The sequence below is a fragment of the Artibeus jamaicensis genome, unplaced genomic scaffold (genome assembly GCF_021234435.1).
Source record: "Artibeus jamaicensis isolate MK-2021 breed Jamaican fruit bat unplaced genomic scaffold, CSHL_Jam_final contig_447, whole genome shotgun sequence".
Classification (NCBI taxonomy): Eukaryota; Metazoa; Chordata; class Mammalia; order Chiroptera; family Phyllostomidae; genus Artibeus; species Artibeus jamaicensis.
In genome coordinates, this window is record NW_026521834.1 from 4052751 (window position 1) to 4070108 (window position 17358).

The following is a 17358-nucleotide window of genomic DNA, read 5'->3' on the forward strand; positions in this document are numbered from 1 at the left end:
CAGCGACACTGGCCAGATGAGTTGTTGCTCTTCACCCCTGTGGCCTGGCTGTGAGTCAAAGTAAGGAGGTGATTGCTGGCTGAACTTACAGGTCTGATGCTTCTGGTAGAATGACCCCAGCTTTTTCCAGGAGTAGCTAGCCTCAGTGCTAGGGCTACCTAGGAGAGAGGATATAACAAGTATACCAGCTAGGTCTTGGGTTGGCTCCCCTTCTCTATGGCTCTTTAAGCCTAGAGGTCATCAAAATTAGACAAGTCTTACCTGGCCAGCCTCTGATCCCATTGCTCTAAGTCTCAGGTAAGCTCTGAGGTTGCGCTCCTGCCCACTCACTAGCTGTGGCTCACCCTCCCCAGTCTTTCTTCACTCATTCATTCTACAGATGCTTAAGTGCTAACCACATTCTAAAGAGGTTTCCTCTCAGTGGCTTGGGTTGCTAGCCCTCTGACCATCTAGCCTTGCCCCTCTTCTCTTCCACTCTCAGCAATCAGAAGGGCCATGCCCCTCCACAGTTACCAACACCTCTACTATTTCATAGAAAGGACCTATAGACCTGGCCTTTCCTCTTCCTCTTTCCAAAGCTCTTGTCATTTTCAGAAAAGAGAACTGAGAGCTTCTGGCTTAGGCCCAAAGGGAATGCAGGGTGCCCTAAACCTGGAAGTAGAAGGAGCCACCTGGGTGTCCTCTGCCTGGACCTTCAGGCCCTTCCCCCAGGCATGCATGTCTGACTAGGAGCGCGCCTTGGACTTTATTAAAGGGCTGCCCCATCAGTGTCCCACTGCACCATGAGTGGTAAGAAGCTCCTTGGGTGCAAGGGGCCCTCCCAGCCGCCAGGGGTCGCGCTGCAGGGCGCTGGGCAGGCACAGCCGGGGTCGCGGCCACAGGCCCAGGAGAGCGTGCGGGGAGCAGCTGTGCCCGCAGTCCTTGAGGGTGGGGTGGGGTGGGGTGGGGGTGGTGGAGAAAGCGGGGCACGCAAAGGAGCACCCAGCCCTCAGCCGGAGCTGAGAGGAGCGCAGAGTCCAAGCGAGCTGCGCGGCAGCACAGTCCCCTGCGTGGCGCAGCGACGGGGACGCAGGGATCACTCCGATTTCCATCCACCGCGCCCTCGGCTGCCTCTCCTTCCTTCCCTGGCCGCCCCGGAGGGAGTGGCGCCCAAGTCCGGTGCGCCATGTCCGGGGCCGGGTAGCCCGCCGTCCGCTGCCCGCCGGCCCGCCAGCCCACCCTCCGAGCCGCCCGCAGCGGGCCCGGCCGGCCAGGGAGTCGCAGGGCAGGCAGGTAGGGGCCGGACCAGGCGGGGCAACGGGCGGGGAAGGAAGGGAGTGGGTGCGGGGCGGGGGAAGTCCCCCAGCTGTTCTCTGGCGTGGCACATCTGGTTCCGGTTCCTCTCTCCTGAGGAAGTGAAAGTGGAGGGGAGTTCTGCGTCAGGCGCCCTGCAACCCCTTGCTCCTGCGGTTCTGAAGCCGGAGCACCCCTCCCTCCCTCTCGGGTCACGCGGAGGCTGGTGCTGCTGCCGTCACGTTCCCTGTGGACTGGTGCTCCTGCCCCTTTCTCAGCCGTCTCCTGCTCTGCTCGCCCTCTGCCCCAGCCCGAACTTCCCGTCGCCTGGCTTGCAGGTGTTGGGACCTCGAGTGGCTCCCAAGCCCCTTACCTTTCCCAGGGAGCAAGGGTTGCCTTGTGCAGGGTTCTTCCCTGGCTGATTGAGGGAAGCTCTGGTGCACATGTCTTGCACAAGACTAGGGCCACCCACTGGCCACTCAACTCGGTCCACCTAAGGGTGTCTGCCTGCCGCCTGGGGACATAAGTCGCTCATTCGCCTGTAGTGGGTGAGGGATGAGGTTGTGCCCCCGAGCTAAATTAGGAGGCTGACGGTGACTCCTGGCTTCACCTTCCAGACATGGAGGCTAAATTTAGCTAGAGTTGTATATGTGTGTGTCTGTGGGCGCGTGCTTGCGTGCCCAGAGGCCAGGTTGAGGAGAGAGTAACCTTGTTCCATGAGACTCCCTTGCTCCCCGTTCTCTGTGTAAGGGTGGGAGGTTACGTAGGACTGTACACCCTGGAGCCATTCTGAGCCTCCTCTACTTTGCTCAGGGTCCTTTAGTCTGAGGTTCCACTTGGCATGATGCTGCTGTGTTGGCACCTTCAGCAGAAACCCCCCCCCCCCACACACACACACATGGGTTGACTTCCGCTGAGCTGCGAGGAGCTGCAGCTTCCCCTCCACTGTTCCAGGAAGTCACCTCCCTTCTCTGAAACACCCCCACTGATCCCGTCCTCTGCTGCAAGCCATCCACCAAGCTCTTTCCTAGCTTCTGCATCTTTGGGCTCCCCAGGACCCTTGGGCTCCTGCTGTCTGGGGTTGGGCCATGGAGGCAGGTGAGAACTCATTTACCGAACACCAGATGTGGGCCTGTTTTCATTTCTGGGCTCTGTGGAGGAGGGCATGGGGATGGCAGGGCTGTCTCCCACAACTGCTTTTGTCCTCACTGCGTATACCGAGGTGGATGGACATTGTTTTGGGGGGGTGGTTGTTTGTTTTTTGGAGTATTTTTTCAGGTTAGTGGAATTAGGTGAGAAAAAAAGACACTTGAGTCTGGTGAAAGGACACCAAAGCTTGGGTTTTGTGGGCTTTCTGGACACTTTGGACCTCACAAAAACCTTGACGTGGGCTCTTTTAAGAACATTAACTGGCCCATGCGGTTCATATGATGTCATAACTAGGATAAGAAAGTCAGAAACCCTTAAAAAGACTGTGAGGTTGGTATGATGTCATGACCAAAATTAATGCTGTAGTTAATCAGAAAAGACTGACCTGTTACAATTCTGTATGGGTAGGGAATGGAGGGGATGGTCTTTAATAGGGTTACAGGATTAAAGTGATGTCAGAGCCTAGGTTAGCTGTGTGCAGTGGAGTGGAGTTTGGGTTCTTTACTTTGGGAAAGGTCTAGTTACCATCAAGAGAGGGTCCTGGTCTCTTTAAGGAGCTGTGGTGGACTCTGAGGGCCTGATGATGTCATAGGTGGGAGAGTTCGGGATTGGCTGACCACTGAGACTGCCTTCCCTTGAAAGGACTAGGAAGAGGAGGGGAGCAAGAGGAGCACCCCCGGTTGCCATGGCAACACCAGCCCTCCTTTCTTCATCTCTCCCCTATTTGACCATTGCAGATGCAGTGAGTGAGGGGGGGGCCATGGCGGAGGAGCGGCCCCCCCGACTGGTGGATTACTTCGTGATAGCTGGGCTTGCAGGGAATGGAGCACCCATCCCTGAGGAAACATGGGTTCCTGAACCCAGTGGGCCCCTGCGCCCTCCCCGACCAGCTGAGCCCATCACAGATGTGGCAGTCATCGCTAGGGCACTGGGCGAGGAGGTGCCCCAGGGCTACACATGCATCCAGGCCTCTGCAGGGGGTCACCCCTTGGAACTCAGTGCTGGACTTCTGGGTGGAACTCAACCCGTCATCTGCTACCGCAGAGGCCGTGACAAGCCCCCCCTTGTGGAGTTAGGGTGTGTGCTCCTACCTGTACTGGCACTAGGGAAGACTGGGAGGGACTGTGGGGTAAGGCAGGGAGAGGTAGGGGTGTGGGAAGATGAAGGATGGGCAGTGGGAATGGGAATGAGCTGGCTAGAAGCCAGGGAGAGGGGACTAAGGTTGAATCTAGTTAATCCTCACATCAATTTGGGTTCCTGTACTGGTGTTGCTACTTGCTAGCTATGTGATCTTGGGCAGGATTTGAGCCCCTCTGGGCTTGTTTCCTCATCTGTGAAGCGGGGAAAATTATCCTCCTCATAGGGTGGTTGAGAAGATTAAATGAGATCCTCCATAAAAGGGACTTAGCACAGAGTCAGTAAGTTATAACTTTTGTCTTAGCATTTATTAATGACTATGAGAGCCATGGACCCCTCGAGTCGTAGTTGCTGATCAAGTAGAAACAAGGGCGGAAGAGGGGACGCAGGATTCTGCAGGGCAGAGGACAGTAGCAAGTGAGCTCTGTGGTCAGCGTTTGATGAGGCCGAGGGTACAAGGCAGGTGGGCAGGACTGAAAAGGCAGATCTGGCAGGGCTGGGGTCTTTCTGCTCTGCCTCCAGTTTGACATCTCCCTGCTCTCTGTGCCAAGGGTGTTGTATGAAGGAAAGGAACGTCCCAAGCCTGGTTTTCAAGTACTAGACACGACACCCTACAGCCACTCAGCCAACCTGGCCCCTCCAGGCCCTGGGCACCCTCGAACCTACCTCACTTACCGGCGGGCAGCAGAAGGGGCAGGACTGCATGCCTTGGGCATCACTGATCTCTGCCTGGTACTGCCTAGCAAGGGTGAGGGCACTCCTCACACTTACTGCCGACTGCCCCGCAACCTCAACCCTGGCATGGTGAGTGGAGCTGGGGCCAAGGGCTGATACCTGTGCCACCCTGCCATGAGGGTGTGGAGACCGGGCACAAAGGGTACTCTAGGCCCAAGGCCTCTGATGGCAGGCGTGAGGCCAGGGGCGTGACTCTGGCCTTGGGGGAACTGGGGTTAGTAGGATTCTAAAGACAAAATACCATTTGGGGGTGGTGGAGAAAGTGGGCCTCAGAAACCTTTGTTAGCTGTGAATCTGCTTGTCTCTTGCCATTTCTGGGGCAGTGGGGCCCAGCAGTGTACCTGTGCTACAAGGTGGGCCTGGCCAAGGCCAACACGCTTGTGTATGAGGCAGGTGAGTTGCCCTCTTGTTTCTCTAACCCCTTAGCCCACCATGTCCCTCTGCCCTGGTGCCTCTCGGCTGGCACCTTCATTGTCCCCAGAACGCCCCTGGGTCTCTCGGCCCTTCTCTGGGACCCCTAGTTCCTTCCTCTGGAACCTGATGGACCCTCCTCCTTTTGGGTGCTCCCCACTCTGCGGAGGGTGCAGAGCTACTGGGCCGCTACCCAGAGGAGGACAATGAGGCGTTTCCACTGCCTGAGTCAGTGCCCGTGTTCTGCCTGCCCATGGGGGCCACTATTGAGTGCTGGCCTGCCCAGACCAAGTACCCGGTGCCTGTCTTCTCCACCTTTGTGCTGACGGGTGCAGCCGGTGATAAGGTGGGTGTGTGGAGTGTGGGAAGGGGCCTGAGCTGTGCAGGGCCCACCTGACTGCTTCTCCGTCCCTGTCAGGTGTACGGTGCCGCCCTGCAGTTCTATGAGGCATTTCCGCGGGCCAGGCTGTCTGAACGGCAATCGCGGGCCCTGGGCCTGCTGAGCGCTGTGGAACGAGGCCGAGCGCTGGGAGGGCGAGCGGTGCGCAGCCGGCGCGCCATTGCTGTGTTGTCCCGCTGGCCTGCCTTCCCCGCCTTCCGGGCCTTCCTCACCTTTCTCTACCGCTACTCCGTCTCTGGCCCCCACGGCCTGCCCTTGGAAGCGTGAGCATGGCTCCCCTGACTCTGGGAAGGAGTCTGAGGAGGTCGGGAGGCCAGGAGAGGTGGAGGAGATTAGGATAAAGTGGAATGGGGATCTGCATGGGGTAGGTGGGCAGAGGAGCGGGAGGCAGGGCTGGAGCTTGTGTTTGTACCACGCTGCAAAAGCGCCAGTTGCTGAGGGGAAGAGGAGCCTGAAAGCCAGTCTACACTTGCTAGCTGAGTCCTGGCAAGGAGCTGTGCATGCTTAGAGGGGATCTCTTTTCTCATTTGCATGAAGTTTGTATGTAGTAAACAGCTCTGATGGCTGATGCAGGTCTCAAGAACTTGATTCCTCAAGAGGTCAGAGAGGAATTGAGTTCTTGGGGACAGGTGACCCAGGAAGGGGAATGTGGGGGTAGAATAGGGATAGATTGGGGAATGTGCCTCTGACTGGTGTCCCTCTCTTCTCCAGGCACATCTCCCATTTCATTCACAACGTCCCTTTCCCTTCCCCACAGAGACCCCGCATTCTGGTGCAGGTGAGGGGTGAGGCCAAGCTGGGGCTGGATGGGACGAGGGCAGTTGGCAGGAGCTAGCCTCCCTTATAGTGACCTGTGGTTCTTTTGCTTCCCAGATGTCTCCCTATGACAATCTGCTCCTCTGCCAGCCTGTATCCTCACCCCTACCCCTCAGGTATGTGCCCAAGTTGGGAGGAGTTGATGACCAAGGACGTGGTAGGTGCCAGGCAGGTGGGCATAGCTGTTGAGACCTGTGCAGGCTGTCTGTGCTCAGCGACTAGGAGAGGGTTTCTGGGGTCTCCTGGTGACTTGTTCCCCCCACTTTGGTATTGCTGCCCACAGTGGTGCCAGCTTCCTGCAGCTGCTACAGAGCCTGGGCCCCGAGTTGGCCATCACGCTGCTGCTGGCTGTGCTCACAGAGCACAAACTACTAGTCCATTCACTTCGTCCAGACCTGCTCACCAGCGTCTGTGAGGCCCTCGTCTCTGTGAGTGCCCCCTTGCCCAGTCCACCTCCCCCAGAATGTTTTCTTGGGTTACCCTGTCCCTCCCCAGACCCTTCCTTGGGGTGGGCTCCTCAGCCTTCCCCTTGGGCACAGTGTTCAGGGACATATAGCTTCCATTAGGGGCTCTTCTTTGGAGCCCACCTCCAACAGTGTCTCTCCACAGGCACTGCCCACCCCCAGTTAGTGACTCCCTGTCTCCTGTGCCCCCTCCCCCATCGCTGCCCCAGCCGTTGCTCACTCCTCCTCACTCCCTGGTGCTCCAGATGATCTTCCCACTGCAGTGGCAGTGCCCCTACATTCCTCTGTGCCCATTGGTGCTGGCTGACGTGCTGAGTGCCCCCGTGCCCTTCATCGTGGGTATCCACTCCAGCTACTTCGATCTGCACGACCCGCCATCTGATGTCATCTGTGTGGATCTTGACACCAACACGTTATTCCAGTAAGAGGGCTGTTCTCGTTCAGTGGTCTGCAGGGAGGAGGCATGAGGGTGGGTGTATAGCGTGGTACCTTTTCAAAGGAGCCTCAGGCAAAAAGTGGGGGAGGCTGGTGAGGAGCCCCATGGCCCTTTCTTCCTGCTTCTCTAATAGGACTGAAGAAAAGAAGCCTCTCTCCCCTCGGACCTTGCCCCGCAGACCCTACAAGGTCCTGCTGGCTACACTGACAAACCTGTACCAGCAGCTGGATCAGAGTGAGAAGCCTGGTGGGAGGCTGGAAACTCATTGACCCTAAGCCTCCAGTTTGGGGAGAGGCCTGCAGAGAGCTAGACCTTACTTGAGGGGGTTAGAGGAGTTAGGATTTCATGTGGTGGAAGTGAAGGAAATTCAAATTCTAGTTTAAGCAAGAGGGAGGGGTGTACAATATTAATATTCTTGAATATGCTGGAAAAGACCAGCTTGTGTTATTGCGGAGGCTTGAAACTGACCTCAGGGTAACTTCAGTCAATATTGGTGTCAAGTCAGTTAGCAGCTGGAGGTGGTCCGGCAGCGGTGGAGGCTTGCATGCCGAGCAGGATTGGGGCTAGCCCTGAGGAGGCTGGCCCTGAGTCTCAGGCTGCCATGGTCTCCAGCATACACTGGTCCCGAGGAGGAGGCGTCCCTGGAGTTCCTGCTGACAGACTACGAGGCTGTGTGTGGCCGCCGAGCCCGGCTGGAGCGTGAAGTCCAGGGGGCCTTCCTTCGCTTCATGTCCTGTCTGCTCAAAGGCTACCGGGACTTTCTGCGTCCACTCACTGAGCCACCCTCTGAAGGGGTTCGGGATGTTGATAACCTCTTCTTCCTACAGGGTAAAGAGGGCCTGTCTCTGCTTGGGGAGGGTAGACGGGGGGGGGGGGGGGGGGACGGTGCAGGGGAACTGGAGACCACTCAGTTGCTTGTTCTTTCACTCAGTGGACATTTTTATGGGTACCAGCTTTGCACCATACACTCTTCTGGGCTTGGAGGGAGGAAGGGTACAAAGAGGAAGCAGCTGAGGCCCTGGTGCCTTGGGCTTGGGGTGGGCACGGGGAGTCCTGTGGTGAGCCAACCCCGTGGTCAGAGCTCTCTTCAGGGACACTGGTCTCGGAGAAACGCCGGTCTGAGGGAGTGGGGACAGATAGATGGCCAAAAGGGATTCCATGGGACCATGGTGCTTGGGGAGCGCAACCTCAGCTTGGAGTGGAGTGTAGTAGGGCCAGACAGGCCAAAGAGAGGATGGCTTTGATGGCCTTGGATGCCCAGTGGGCGGGGAGCCAGGAGAGGGCTTCAGGAAGGGTGTGGCTGTGCTGGGAAGCCTGGTAACCTTCCTCCCCTGCCCCATTCCCATCCCCCTCAGGCTTCCTCAAGTCCCGGGAGCGCTCTAGCCACAAGTTGTACTCTCAGCTGCTGCGCACGCAGATGTTCTCGCAGTTCATCGAGGAATGCTCGTTTGGCTCTGCCCGGCATGCTGCCCTTGAATTCTTTGACTCTTGCGTCGACAAGGTTTTGAGCACTGTCGCTTCTCTTGTTGCGCCCATTGCCATCTGCTCTTCTCCTGGCCGTCTCTGTTACCCCAGGACCACTACAAACACAACCCTGTCTTGTCCGTGTTGGGGATGGTGCCCCTGGAGTTATTCAGTACACAGCCTGTGCAGCCACACATGGCTGGTTTATATTCATCCCGTCTTTCCAGACTCCATCCCTCAGCTGTACTTCCGGGACCTTGGTGGTCTCAGCACACTTACTCCTTCCCCATGGATGTGCTTTCTGGGGAGATGCCACCTTGCACGCACCCTGACCCTGCTCCACACCTATGTCTTGACGCTTAGTCTCTTACTATCCTGCTCCAGGTCCACCCAGAGCAGGAGAAGCCTGAGCCAGCACCGTTGGTGGAGCTGGAGGAGCTGTCAGGAAGTGAACTCACTGTCTTTATCACACCTCCTGAGGAGCCCCCTGTGCCAGAGGGCAGTGAACCCTCTCCCCAGTACTGGTGAGAGCTGTTTGTACCCTCACTTGTTCCAGGGCCACACAGGCTAGCTTAGTGCTGACTGCTTCTGATGCTGCCTCTCTGCCCCTCCAGCTATGATGGATTTCCAGAGCTACGGGCCGAGCTGTTTGAGTCTCCCCAGGAGCAACCTGGGGCTCTGCCTGTGCCAGGCCTGTCCCGTAGTGCCCCTAGCAGCCCTGCCCCTCGCCGTACCAAACAGGTAACCAGCAGGTGCCCCTCAAAGGCACCTGGCTCAGCCAGCCAAGGGCTGCTGCTTCAGCTTCTTCATGTGCCAAATGCATGTACTAGTCCCTACCCCATAAGGTTATTAGGGGGTTTACGTATGCCCAGCACAGAAAACATTAGCTATTGTTACTGTTGTCATCATCATCATTGTCTTTGTCTTCTGAGTGCTCTGGAAGTCCAGGGGTGTGTTGCCTCCTCAGGGCATCTGCCCGTGCTCAGGGGCTAGGCGTCACAGCCCAGGGCTCGGGGCTGAAACCTGTGTGAGCAGCAGCCCTCCAAACATAGCCCCTTCCTTAGGGAGGGGGCTGCTTCTTGTACACCATTTTTTAAAATCTTATTTTATGTTTTTATTTCTAGAGAGAGGGGAAGGGAGGGAGAAAGAGAGGGAGAGAAATATAAATGACTGAGAGTAACAGCGACCAGTTGCCTCTTGCATGTCCCCAACGGGGAACCTGGCCCGCAACCCAGGCATGTGCCCTGACTGGGAATCAAAAACACGACCTTTCAGTTTGCAGGCCGGTGCTCAACCCACTGAGTCACACCAGCCAGGGCTTGTACACCATTTTAAGACCTGCCCTGCCGGGGCATTGTATTCATCCAGGTGTGTCCCCTGCCCCACCTAGGAGATGAAGGTCGCGCAGCGGGTGGCGCAGAAGTCTGCAGCAGTGCCCGAGCTGTGGGCCCGGTGCCTGCTGGGACACTGCTATGGGCTGTGGTTCCTGTGTTTGCCTGCCTATGTGCGATCAGCACCCTCTCGGGTGCAGGCGCTGCACACGGCCTACCACGTGCTCCGCCAGATGGAGAATCACAAGGTGGTGCTGCCTGATGAGGTGGGTACCTGTCTTCAGTCTCGGGGTGCTTGTGTAGTTGTGGGTGCTGTTGACAGGGAGACTCACTAGAGACCTGGGAAGGCAGATGGAGAGCGTGGGCACAAGCCCTGGAGTTGGCAGGTGCTCCATAACATTTACTGAATGAATGAACAGGATCAGAGGACAGCAGCAGGGACTGGAGGGTGGCAGGGTCAGCAGGAGCAGAGGGTGGCTCTTAGGCAACTTCAGGAGCTGCCAGCGAAGCCAGAGGCGAGTGAAGCCTGTGAGAACCGGAGAGGCTAGAAAGATGGTTGCTGAGACTTGAGGGTTTGGGCTGGGAGCGAGTCCCCTCATCCTGTACCTCTGCTGGACCAGGTGTGCTACCGGGTGCTGATGCAGCTCTGCTCGCACTACGGGCAGCCTGTGCTGTCTGTGCGCGTCATGCTGGAGATGCGGCAGGCGGGCATCGTGCCCAACACCATCACCTACGGCTACTACAACAAGGTAGCAGGTTTGGGGCTAGGGTGGGACAGGGGCACGTGCCAGGTGTGTGTGGGGAGGACGCTGCTCCCTGAAGCCTGCTTCTCTCCCCTCTGGTTGGCGATTGGGCCTGCCCAATGCACTGGGTCCCGTAAGCATTGTTGTCTGTGCGCCCCTGCAGTGTCTTAGCATCTATGTTGGGTTTTCTCACACTTGGCTGCCTTGTGTCTCACAACAGCCCTGACTAGGATGGGCAAGTACTGGACAGTGTTAGCCAGTGGGCCAGCATGCATTTCATACCACTTTACCTTCACCACAGGCTCGACAGGTGGAGGAGTTATTCTCCTCATCTTTTAGATGAGGAGATGGGGTTGCAGAGTTTGCAACTAGTCCAAGGCCCCACAGTTAGGGAGGTCAGATATGAACACAGGCATATTGCCGTCTCCTGAATTCAGGTCCTTAACTGTGACATTAAACGGCCTCCTGTTTTTTATTTTTTTAATATTTTTATTTATTCATTTTTAGAGAGAGGGGAAGGGATGGAGAAAGAGAGGGAGAGAAATGTCAATGTGTGGCTGCCTCTCAAGCACCTCATACTGGGTACCTGGCCCGTGACCCAGGCAGGTGCCCTGACTGGGAATTGAACCGGTGACCCTTGGTACTCAATCCACTGAGCCACACCAGCCAGGGCTGCCTTCTGTTTTTTCAGATGAGGAAACTAATGACCAAAAAGAGTGAAATGATTTCTTCAAAGCCATTTAGGTTATAAGTAGTAAAGTCTGGAAACTGCTCCTGGCTTCCTCTATACCCCTCTCAGAGGTGGCTGCAGCCAACTGCCTCTTCTGGGCTTTTGTTTCTGACTGAGCCATTGGCAGGACAGTCCCAGGCAGCAGATCTGGAGGGGAAAGTGGTCCCTGGGGCTCCAGGACAAGCAGTAGGTGTCAGGCTAGGGCCGAGTGTGAAAGTAGGCCATCCTGATGGGCGCTGTGCTTGGCAGGCTGTGCTGGAAAGCAAGTGGCCGTCTGGTACACCGGGTGGGCGCCTGCGCTGGGCCAAGCTTCGGAATGTTGTCCTGGGGGCTGCTCAGTTTCGCCAGCCCTTGAGAGAACGGCGGCGGCAGCAGCAGCAGCAGCAGCAGCAGCAGCAGCAGCAGCAGAGACAGCAGCAGCAGGCAGCAGCACAAGAGGCAGGCAGCTCCCAGACAGGTGGGCAGGGATTGGTGACTCGGGCAAGGAGAGGCATGGAGAGTAGGGTGGCTAGTGTTTGGCACTGGCTGTTCTGGGGATGGATCAACTACATTTGGCTGGTAACAAAAGAGATGAAGTTCTGCAAGGAACCTTACAAACCCAGGTCCATGTGAGGAGTTCTGTCTGGGAATAGAGGGCTGGGTTTCTAGCCGGCTGCTTTTCAGTCCCTCCCTGTCTTTCACAGGGCCCTATGTGGAGCGCCTCTCCCCTACCCGCCCCCTTCATCGCCAGACTACTTGGGCTGGGCGAAGTCTGCGGGACCCAGCCTCACCCACGGGGCGCCTGGTGAAGAGTGGCAGCCTGGGTAGTGCCCGAGGCACACAGCCCACTGTGGAGGCTGGCGTGGCCCACAGTGAGTGCTCTTGACTGGCCAACACCCCAGTTGGCTTTCCTAACCATTTGCCAGTGAGAGAGGAAGACAAGAGCCAGAATGGAGGGTGACCCTCTCTGGTAGGGACTGCAGACTCTGAGGGAATCTGGCCCATGATGCCGTCATAATAGGGGTTGTGATACGAGAGTTTGTGTAGCCAGGAAAGTGTTTACTTAATTTCTGGAGGAGGGGCTGGGCTCTACCTTCCCTGATTTTCTCCTGCCCTACAGTGATAGAGGCCTTGGGGGTACTGGAGCCCCAGGGGTCACCTGTGCGCTGGCACGATGGAAGCCTCTCAGACCTGAGCCTGGCCGGGGAGGAGCTGGCAGCTGGAGGCAGCCCTGGGGACTCAGGCTCAGCCTTGAGCACCCAGTCTGCTGAAGCCCCAGAAGGGCTACGTGGACGTTCGGCCAAGGCTAGCAGGCGTCAGGAGGAGGCCAGCACCCCACGACGCGGGCTGGGTGCCCGCCTCCAACAGTTGCTCACTCCTTCCCGCCGCTCCTCTGCCTCTCGAGTTGCCCCACCTGAACTGCCCTCTGACCTGCCTCCCCCAACTCGCCGCAGCCCCATGGATAGCCTCCTGCACCCTCGGGAGCGCCCTGGTTCCACTGCCTCTGAGGTAGCCAGCAAGGGGAGAGTCCGGACACTTAAGCACCCGTGGGCTTGGATGGGAGTGTTGCTAACCAGAGAAGAGCCCCTGAGAGGGCCCCGAGGGGTGGTTGAAGTCAGCACCCTGAGTGAAAAGGAGCGTGGGATTGGCTGACCAGGCTTTCTTGTGTCATGGCAGAGCTCCGCCTCTCTAGGCAGTGAGTGGGACCTCTCAGAATCTTCTGTCAGCAGCCTGAGCCTTCGTCGTTCCTCAGAGCGCCTCAGTGAAACCCCTGGATCCTTCCAGCCACCTTCCCTGGAAGTGAGGATAACCTCCCACACAGATATGCTGGAATACATCCCTCCCCCCCCACACACACCATTCACTCTGTCAAAGGCAGGGCCTGGGAGGAGGTGGAAGGAGGCTTGGCTGGGATTTGGAGGTGAGAGGGGCTCGGGAGAGAGCCTCGGCTTCTGAGCCAGCAGGCCAAGTGTGGCTTGCTTCCTGGAATCTTCTTGCCTACAGATTCTGCTGTCTAGCTGCTCCTTGTGCCGTGCCTGTGACTCGCTGGTATACGATGAGGAGATTATGGCTGGCTGGGCACCTGATGACTCCAACCTCAACACAACCTGCCCCTTCTGTGCCTGCCCCTTTGTGCCCCTGCTCAGCGTCCAGACTCTTGATTTCCGCCCCAGGTGCCCAGAGCAGGGCAAGTGCTTTGGGTGGAACAGGGATGTGGAAGTTCAGAGTCTGACCCTTCCTGCTATCTCCCTGCAGTGTCCCCAGCCCTAAGCCTGCTCCTGCTGGTGCCTGTGGCAGCAAAGATGCTCCTGACCCTGGGGGCCCAGGCCCTGTGCTCAGTGATCGCAGGCTCTGCCTTGCCCTGGATGAGCCCCAGCTCTGCAACGGGCACATGGGGGTAAGGGCTGGGCCAGAGGGGCATGAAGAATGGGTATGTATTGCCCTGTGGGGGGGTCCCCAGTGGTGATGGGCAGAGATGGACATTGAGTGCAGGGGCATCCCAGAAGATCCTGGACATGTGACTCAGTGGGAAGGATGGCTCTGAGGATGGGGCCATGGCACATGCCCTCTACTGCCCCCCCCATTTGTGCCCAACAGGGTGCCTCCCGGAGGGTCGAGGGTGGGGCGTGGGCATACCTGAGCCCCCTGGTGCTGCGTAAAGAGCTGGAGTCATTGGTAGAGAATGAGGGCAGTGAAGTGCTGGCGTTGCCTGAGTTGCCTGCGGCCCACCCCATTATCTTCTGGAACCTTCTGTGGTATTTCCAGCGGCTGCGCCTGCCCAGTATTCTGCCATGCCTGGTGCTGGCCTCCTGCGATGGGCCCTCAACCTCCCAGGTCAGTGTCCTTGTGTGGTCCCTGCTTCCTGAGTGCTTCCCTCCTCATCTCCCAGCTCTCTGTCTCTCCATCCTCTGTGACCTTGGTACCAGAGAAAGAGCGCATGCTTTGGAGTGGGGTGTACTTGGTCTTACTCCTCACCCTTTCACTTAATTCCTGAGCCTTGATTTTCTCATCTGTAAAATGGCATAGTGTTCCCCTCATAGGGCTGTTGTTAGACACCTTGTGTCATACCTGGAACTCAGACAGTGATTCATCAATGTCTGTCTGCACGTTTCACCAACACTTACTGAGCACCATTAGATGCCAGGCACAGTTTTTAGGTACTAGGAATATAGTAGGTTACAGGAAAATATGCTTGTTCTCAAGGAGCTTGCATTCTCATGGCGGGTGAGAGTTCCTTTCCCTCGTCTCTTTGGCTGTCCTGTAATATCCCTGTGTCTTGGAACATCACCTGTCCAGGTCCTGTCCTCTACGAGTTTCACTGTTTCTTTTTTCTTGGTCTCCTGCAGGCCCCGTCTCCTTGGCTAATGCCTGATCCAGCATCCGTGCAGGTGCGGCTGCTGTGGGATGTCCTGACCCCTGACCCCAATAGCTGCCCCCCTCTCTATGTGCTCTGGAGGGTCCACAGTGAGTCTTGTATTTGGCCTAGGGTGGGAAGGAGTGGGTCCCATGCCCAGAGAGCTCACTAATCCTGGTTACCTTCCTTTCACCCAGGCCAGATCCCCCAACGGGTGGCATGGCCAGGCCCAGTGCCTGCAGCCCTTAGCCTGGATTTGCTGGAGTCGGTGCTGCGTTATGTTGGTCTCAATGAGGTGCACAAGGCTATTGGGCTCCTGCTAGAAACTCTAGGACCCCCTCCCACAGGCCTGCACCTGCAGAGGTACGGGGCGCCCATCTGGGAGTTTGCTGCCCTGTGCTGTGCTCTCCCTCCCCTTTCTGTTACTCATGCCCTTCTTCCCCCACTCCAGGGGCATCTACCGTGAGATCTTATTCCTGACGATGGCTGCTATGGGCAAGGACCATGTGGACATTGGTGAGGGTACAAGCAGGGAGCTGAGGAGTTTAGGAATCTGGGGCCAGGTATGGGAGGTTGGAATTCTTATATGTTGATCTCCCTCTTCCCTAGCAAACTTTGACAAGAGGTACAAGTCTGCCTTTAACAAGCTGGCCAGCAGCATGAGCAAGGAGGAGCTGAGGCAGCAGCGGGCACAGATGCCCACCCCAAAGGCCATCGATTGCCGAAAATATTTTGGAGCACCTCTGGAATGCTAGGGATCGTTAAACTTCCCCCTCCAGCCTGGGGTGGGGAGGTAAGAGAGAAAGAATTCCAGAGATAATCTGCTTCCCTGTTCCTTTCATAGAGGAGTGGGGAACAGCCTGGGAGACATCCCCAGCCATAGGCTCCAAGTGGGGGCAGCAGGAAGAGGGACCCGCTATTACCAAAAGTCACAATTCCCTGTCTCCATCCTGCCTACCTAGCTCATGCTGATGTTGGAGGAGGCCCGGGGGCAGTTGGCACAGCTCTGTTTCTCCCCATCCTATACTAGGAACTCCAATCAGGGTACCCACAGGTCTGTACTGCCCTGGTCATTTTATAAGTTTTTGTTTTAAAAAACAACTGGAAAGATACAGAGCTACTGAGCCTTTGCCTTGAGTGGGAGGGAAGGATAGCGTTCCCCATCAATGATGGACCCTCTTTACTGGAATTGCTGAAGGAGTCCAAGGCTCTCAATGCCCTTCTACCTTAGGGTTTGAATTTTATTTTGACTTATTTATTTTGGAGACACAGCCCCCTTGCTTATAAGATTATTATGAATGGTGAAAAAGAGAAGGGAAATGGGGCACTGTGGTTCAGTGGTTTGCAGCTCTTTAAAAGTCAGGAGTTGGGAGCTAGAGGAGTCCCAAACTCCCCTTAGGAAGAACCGGCGTCCTTTCTAGTCCTAATCCTTCTTGTCCACTCCACCTGTGGAATGCCTCACCCATCCAGGACCCTGATTGTGCAATAAGGATTATTCCTTGCAAAGTTTTGTTGGATGTAAATATAGTAAAAGCTGCTTCTGTCTTTTTCCTTCTGCCTCCTGTTTCCTGAGTCTGGGATCATGAAGGGGATACCTCTTTTTTTTTTTTACCCTGGCTGTGCATCCCCCTTTCCACGTTTCCACTCCTTGTGGCACACCTTGCTTTCCCTGACCAGGTCTGCTACCGGTCCCTTGAGGCACAAGGAGTTCTCAGAGCAGGAGAGGGGTGAATCTGGTGCTGGCTATGGTGGTGCCAGTCTGCGTGGCACTTCCGGCCCTCCCATACAATCACCCCCTTGTCCCTCATCTGTACCCCACACAAAGGCTTCATTCTCTGGGGGCCCTGAGCTCATCCCTGCCTTCTTTCCTCTCCCCCAGCTTCTCCCTCCCAACTTCTCCGCACCTCCACAGGGATGACAACAGGCAGGCTCCCAGGATGCATGAGGTTGTTCTCCTTGGTTGTTCCAGCTGGGAAAGTACTTTTCCAACCAGGGCCTCAGCCCGGGGACAGTGTCGGGAAGATAGAGACAAGGATTAAGGGGCCCACTACACGTGGGCATCAGGGAGATGGGCATCCTTTTCCTAATCCTGGTCAGGATTAGAAAATCCAAGAGGATTCTAATCCTAATCCTCTTTTTCTTTCCTGTATAATAAAATAGACACAGAAACAACTCCTAACAGAGCTGCAAAACCAATTACCAGCAGGGAATAAACCAGCGAAACCGAAATGCTGTGGGGAAGGAGGGTGGGGGTGTCAATGGAGGAAATAACTTACAGGAGCCTTTGGTGCACATTCCTGGGGGTGAGATCAGTGGATGAAGAGGAAGGTACTACTTCTGAATTCTGGGACCTTCAAGCCAGAGGACCCTTCAGCACACTGTCTTGAGCATGGTAGGACACTTTTCCGGGGTCCTAAAGAAGCTGTGCAGGAGGGAAGTGGGGGCTTAGGAAATGCCACCTATTTTGCCAGGGACTAGGAAATGCCTTCTTCAGAGAGAACCCACATGTCACCCCAGGTTCTAATCAGACCTCATTCCCCAGAATCAACCTCTCCCTCTATCATTCTCAAGGACCTTCTACAAGGTAAAATCGTAAGTTTCTGTTGAGTGTAATGTACCCAGCAACATGCTAAACCATTTGTCATTGGAGAGAATATTAGGGTCATTTCCTACCTTAATAGACCATACAATCTTAGTGGTATAGAGTGCTTCTTGGTTCACAAACATTAATGAAAATCAACCCTGCTTCTAGCTTATGTTTCTCATTTTGGGGGCTTCCTTCTAGAGGTCTACAGTCAAATGTGCAGAACTGTAGAATTCTTTAACTGCAAGATATGAGTATTTGAGAATTCCAGTAATAAAGTACTTACCATAGCATGTTATCCCTCTGTTTCGTAGCTTAGGGAGCTGTATAAAGGGAAGGATATGCACATACT

At 56.1% G+C, this 17358-nt stretch overlaps 1 protein-coding gene across 3 annotated transcripts; it reads left to right on the forward strand.

Annotated features, from left to right (window-relative positions):
• Window positions 1-1182: 1182 nt before the first annotated feature.
• Window positions 1183-15973, forward strand: DENND4B (DENN domain containing 4B). 3 transcript variants are annotated; one of them, XM_037162394.2, is made up of 28 exons: window positions 1183-1272; window positions 3159-3498; window positions 4110-4362; window positions 4617-4686; window positions 4881-5050; window positions 5123-5367; window positions 5816-5882; window positions 5978-6036; window positions 6204-6348; window positions 6630-6805; window positions 6954-7054; window positions 7433-7648; window positions 8176-8321; window positions 8669-8808; window positions 8899-9025; window positions 9675-9881; window positions 10236-10364; window positions 11338-11545; window positions 11772-11939; window positions 12188-12576; window positions 12745-12867; window positions 13072-13241; window positions 13324-13465; window positions 13666-13902; window positions 14415-14532; window positions 14620-14785; window positions 14874-14938; window positions 15032-15973. In XM_037162394.2, the coding sequence occupies exons 2-28, from the start codon at window positions 3182-3184 to the stop codon at window positions 15175-15177; spliced, it is 4500 nt and encodes a 1499-aa protein (XP_037018289.2). In that variant the 5' UTR covers window positions 1183-1272; window positions 3159-3181; the 3' UTR covers window positions 15178-15973. The 3 variants fall into 3 exon arrangements, with proteins under 3 accessions (XP_037018289.2, XP_053522271.1, XP_037018288.2); XM_053666296.1 differs by having other exon boundaries at window positions 1231-1268; XM_037162393.2 differs by lacking the exon at window positions 1183-1272 and adding an exon at window positions 1723-2370.
• The last annotated feature ends 1385 nt before the right edge of the window (window positions 15974-17358 follow it).

What these genes read in the sequence shown, in the direction of transcription:
- DENND4B (XM_037162393.2), top strand. An exon ending in CCTACGGCTACTACAACAAG is followed by an intron (nt 10,365 to 11,337) that starts GTAGCAGGTTTG and finishes TGTGCTTGGCAG; the next exon opens with GCTGTGCTGGAAAGCAAGTG. An exon ending in GGCAGGCAGCTCCCAGACAG is followed by an intron (nt 11,546 to 11,771) that starts GTGGGCAGGGAT and finishes TGTCTTTCACAG; the next exon opens with GGCCCTATGTGGAGCGCCTC.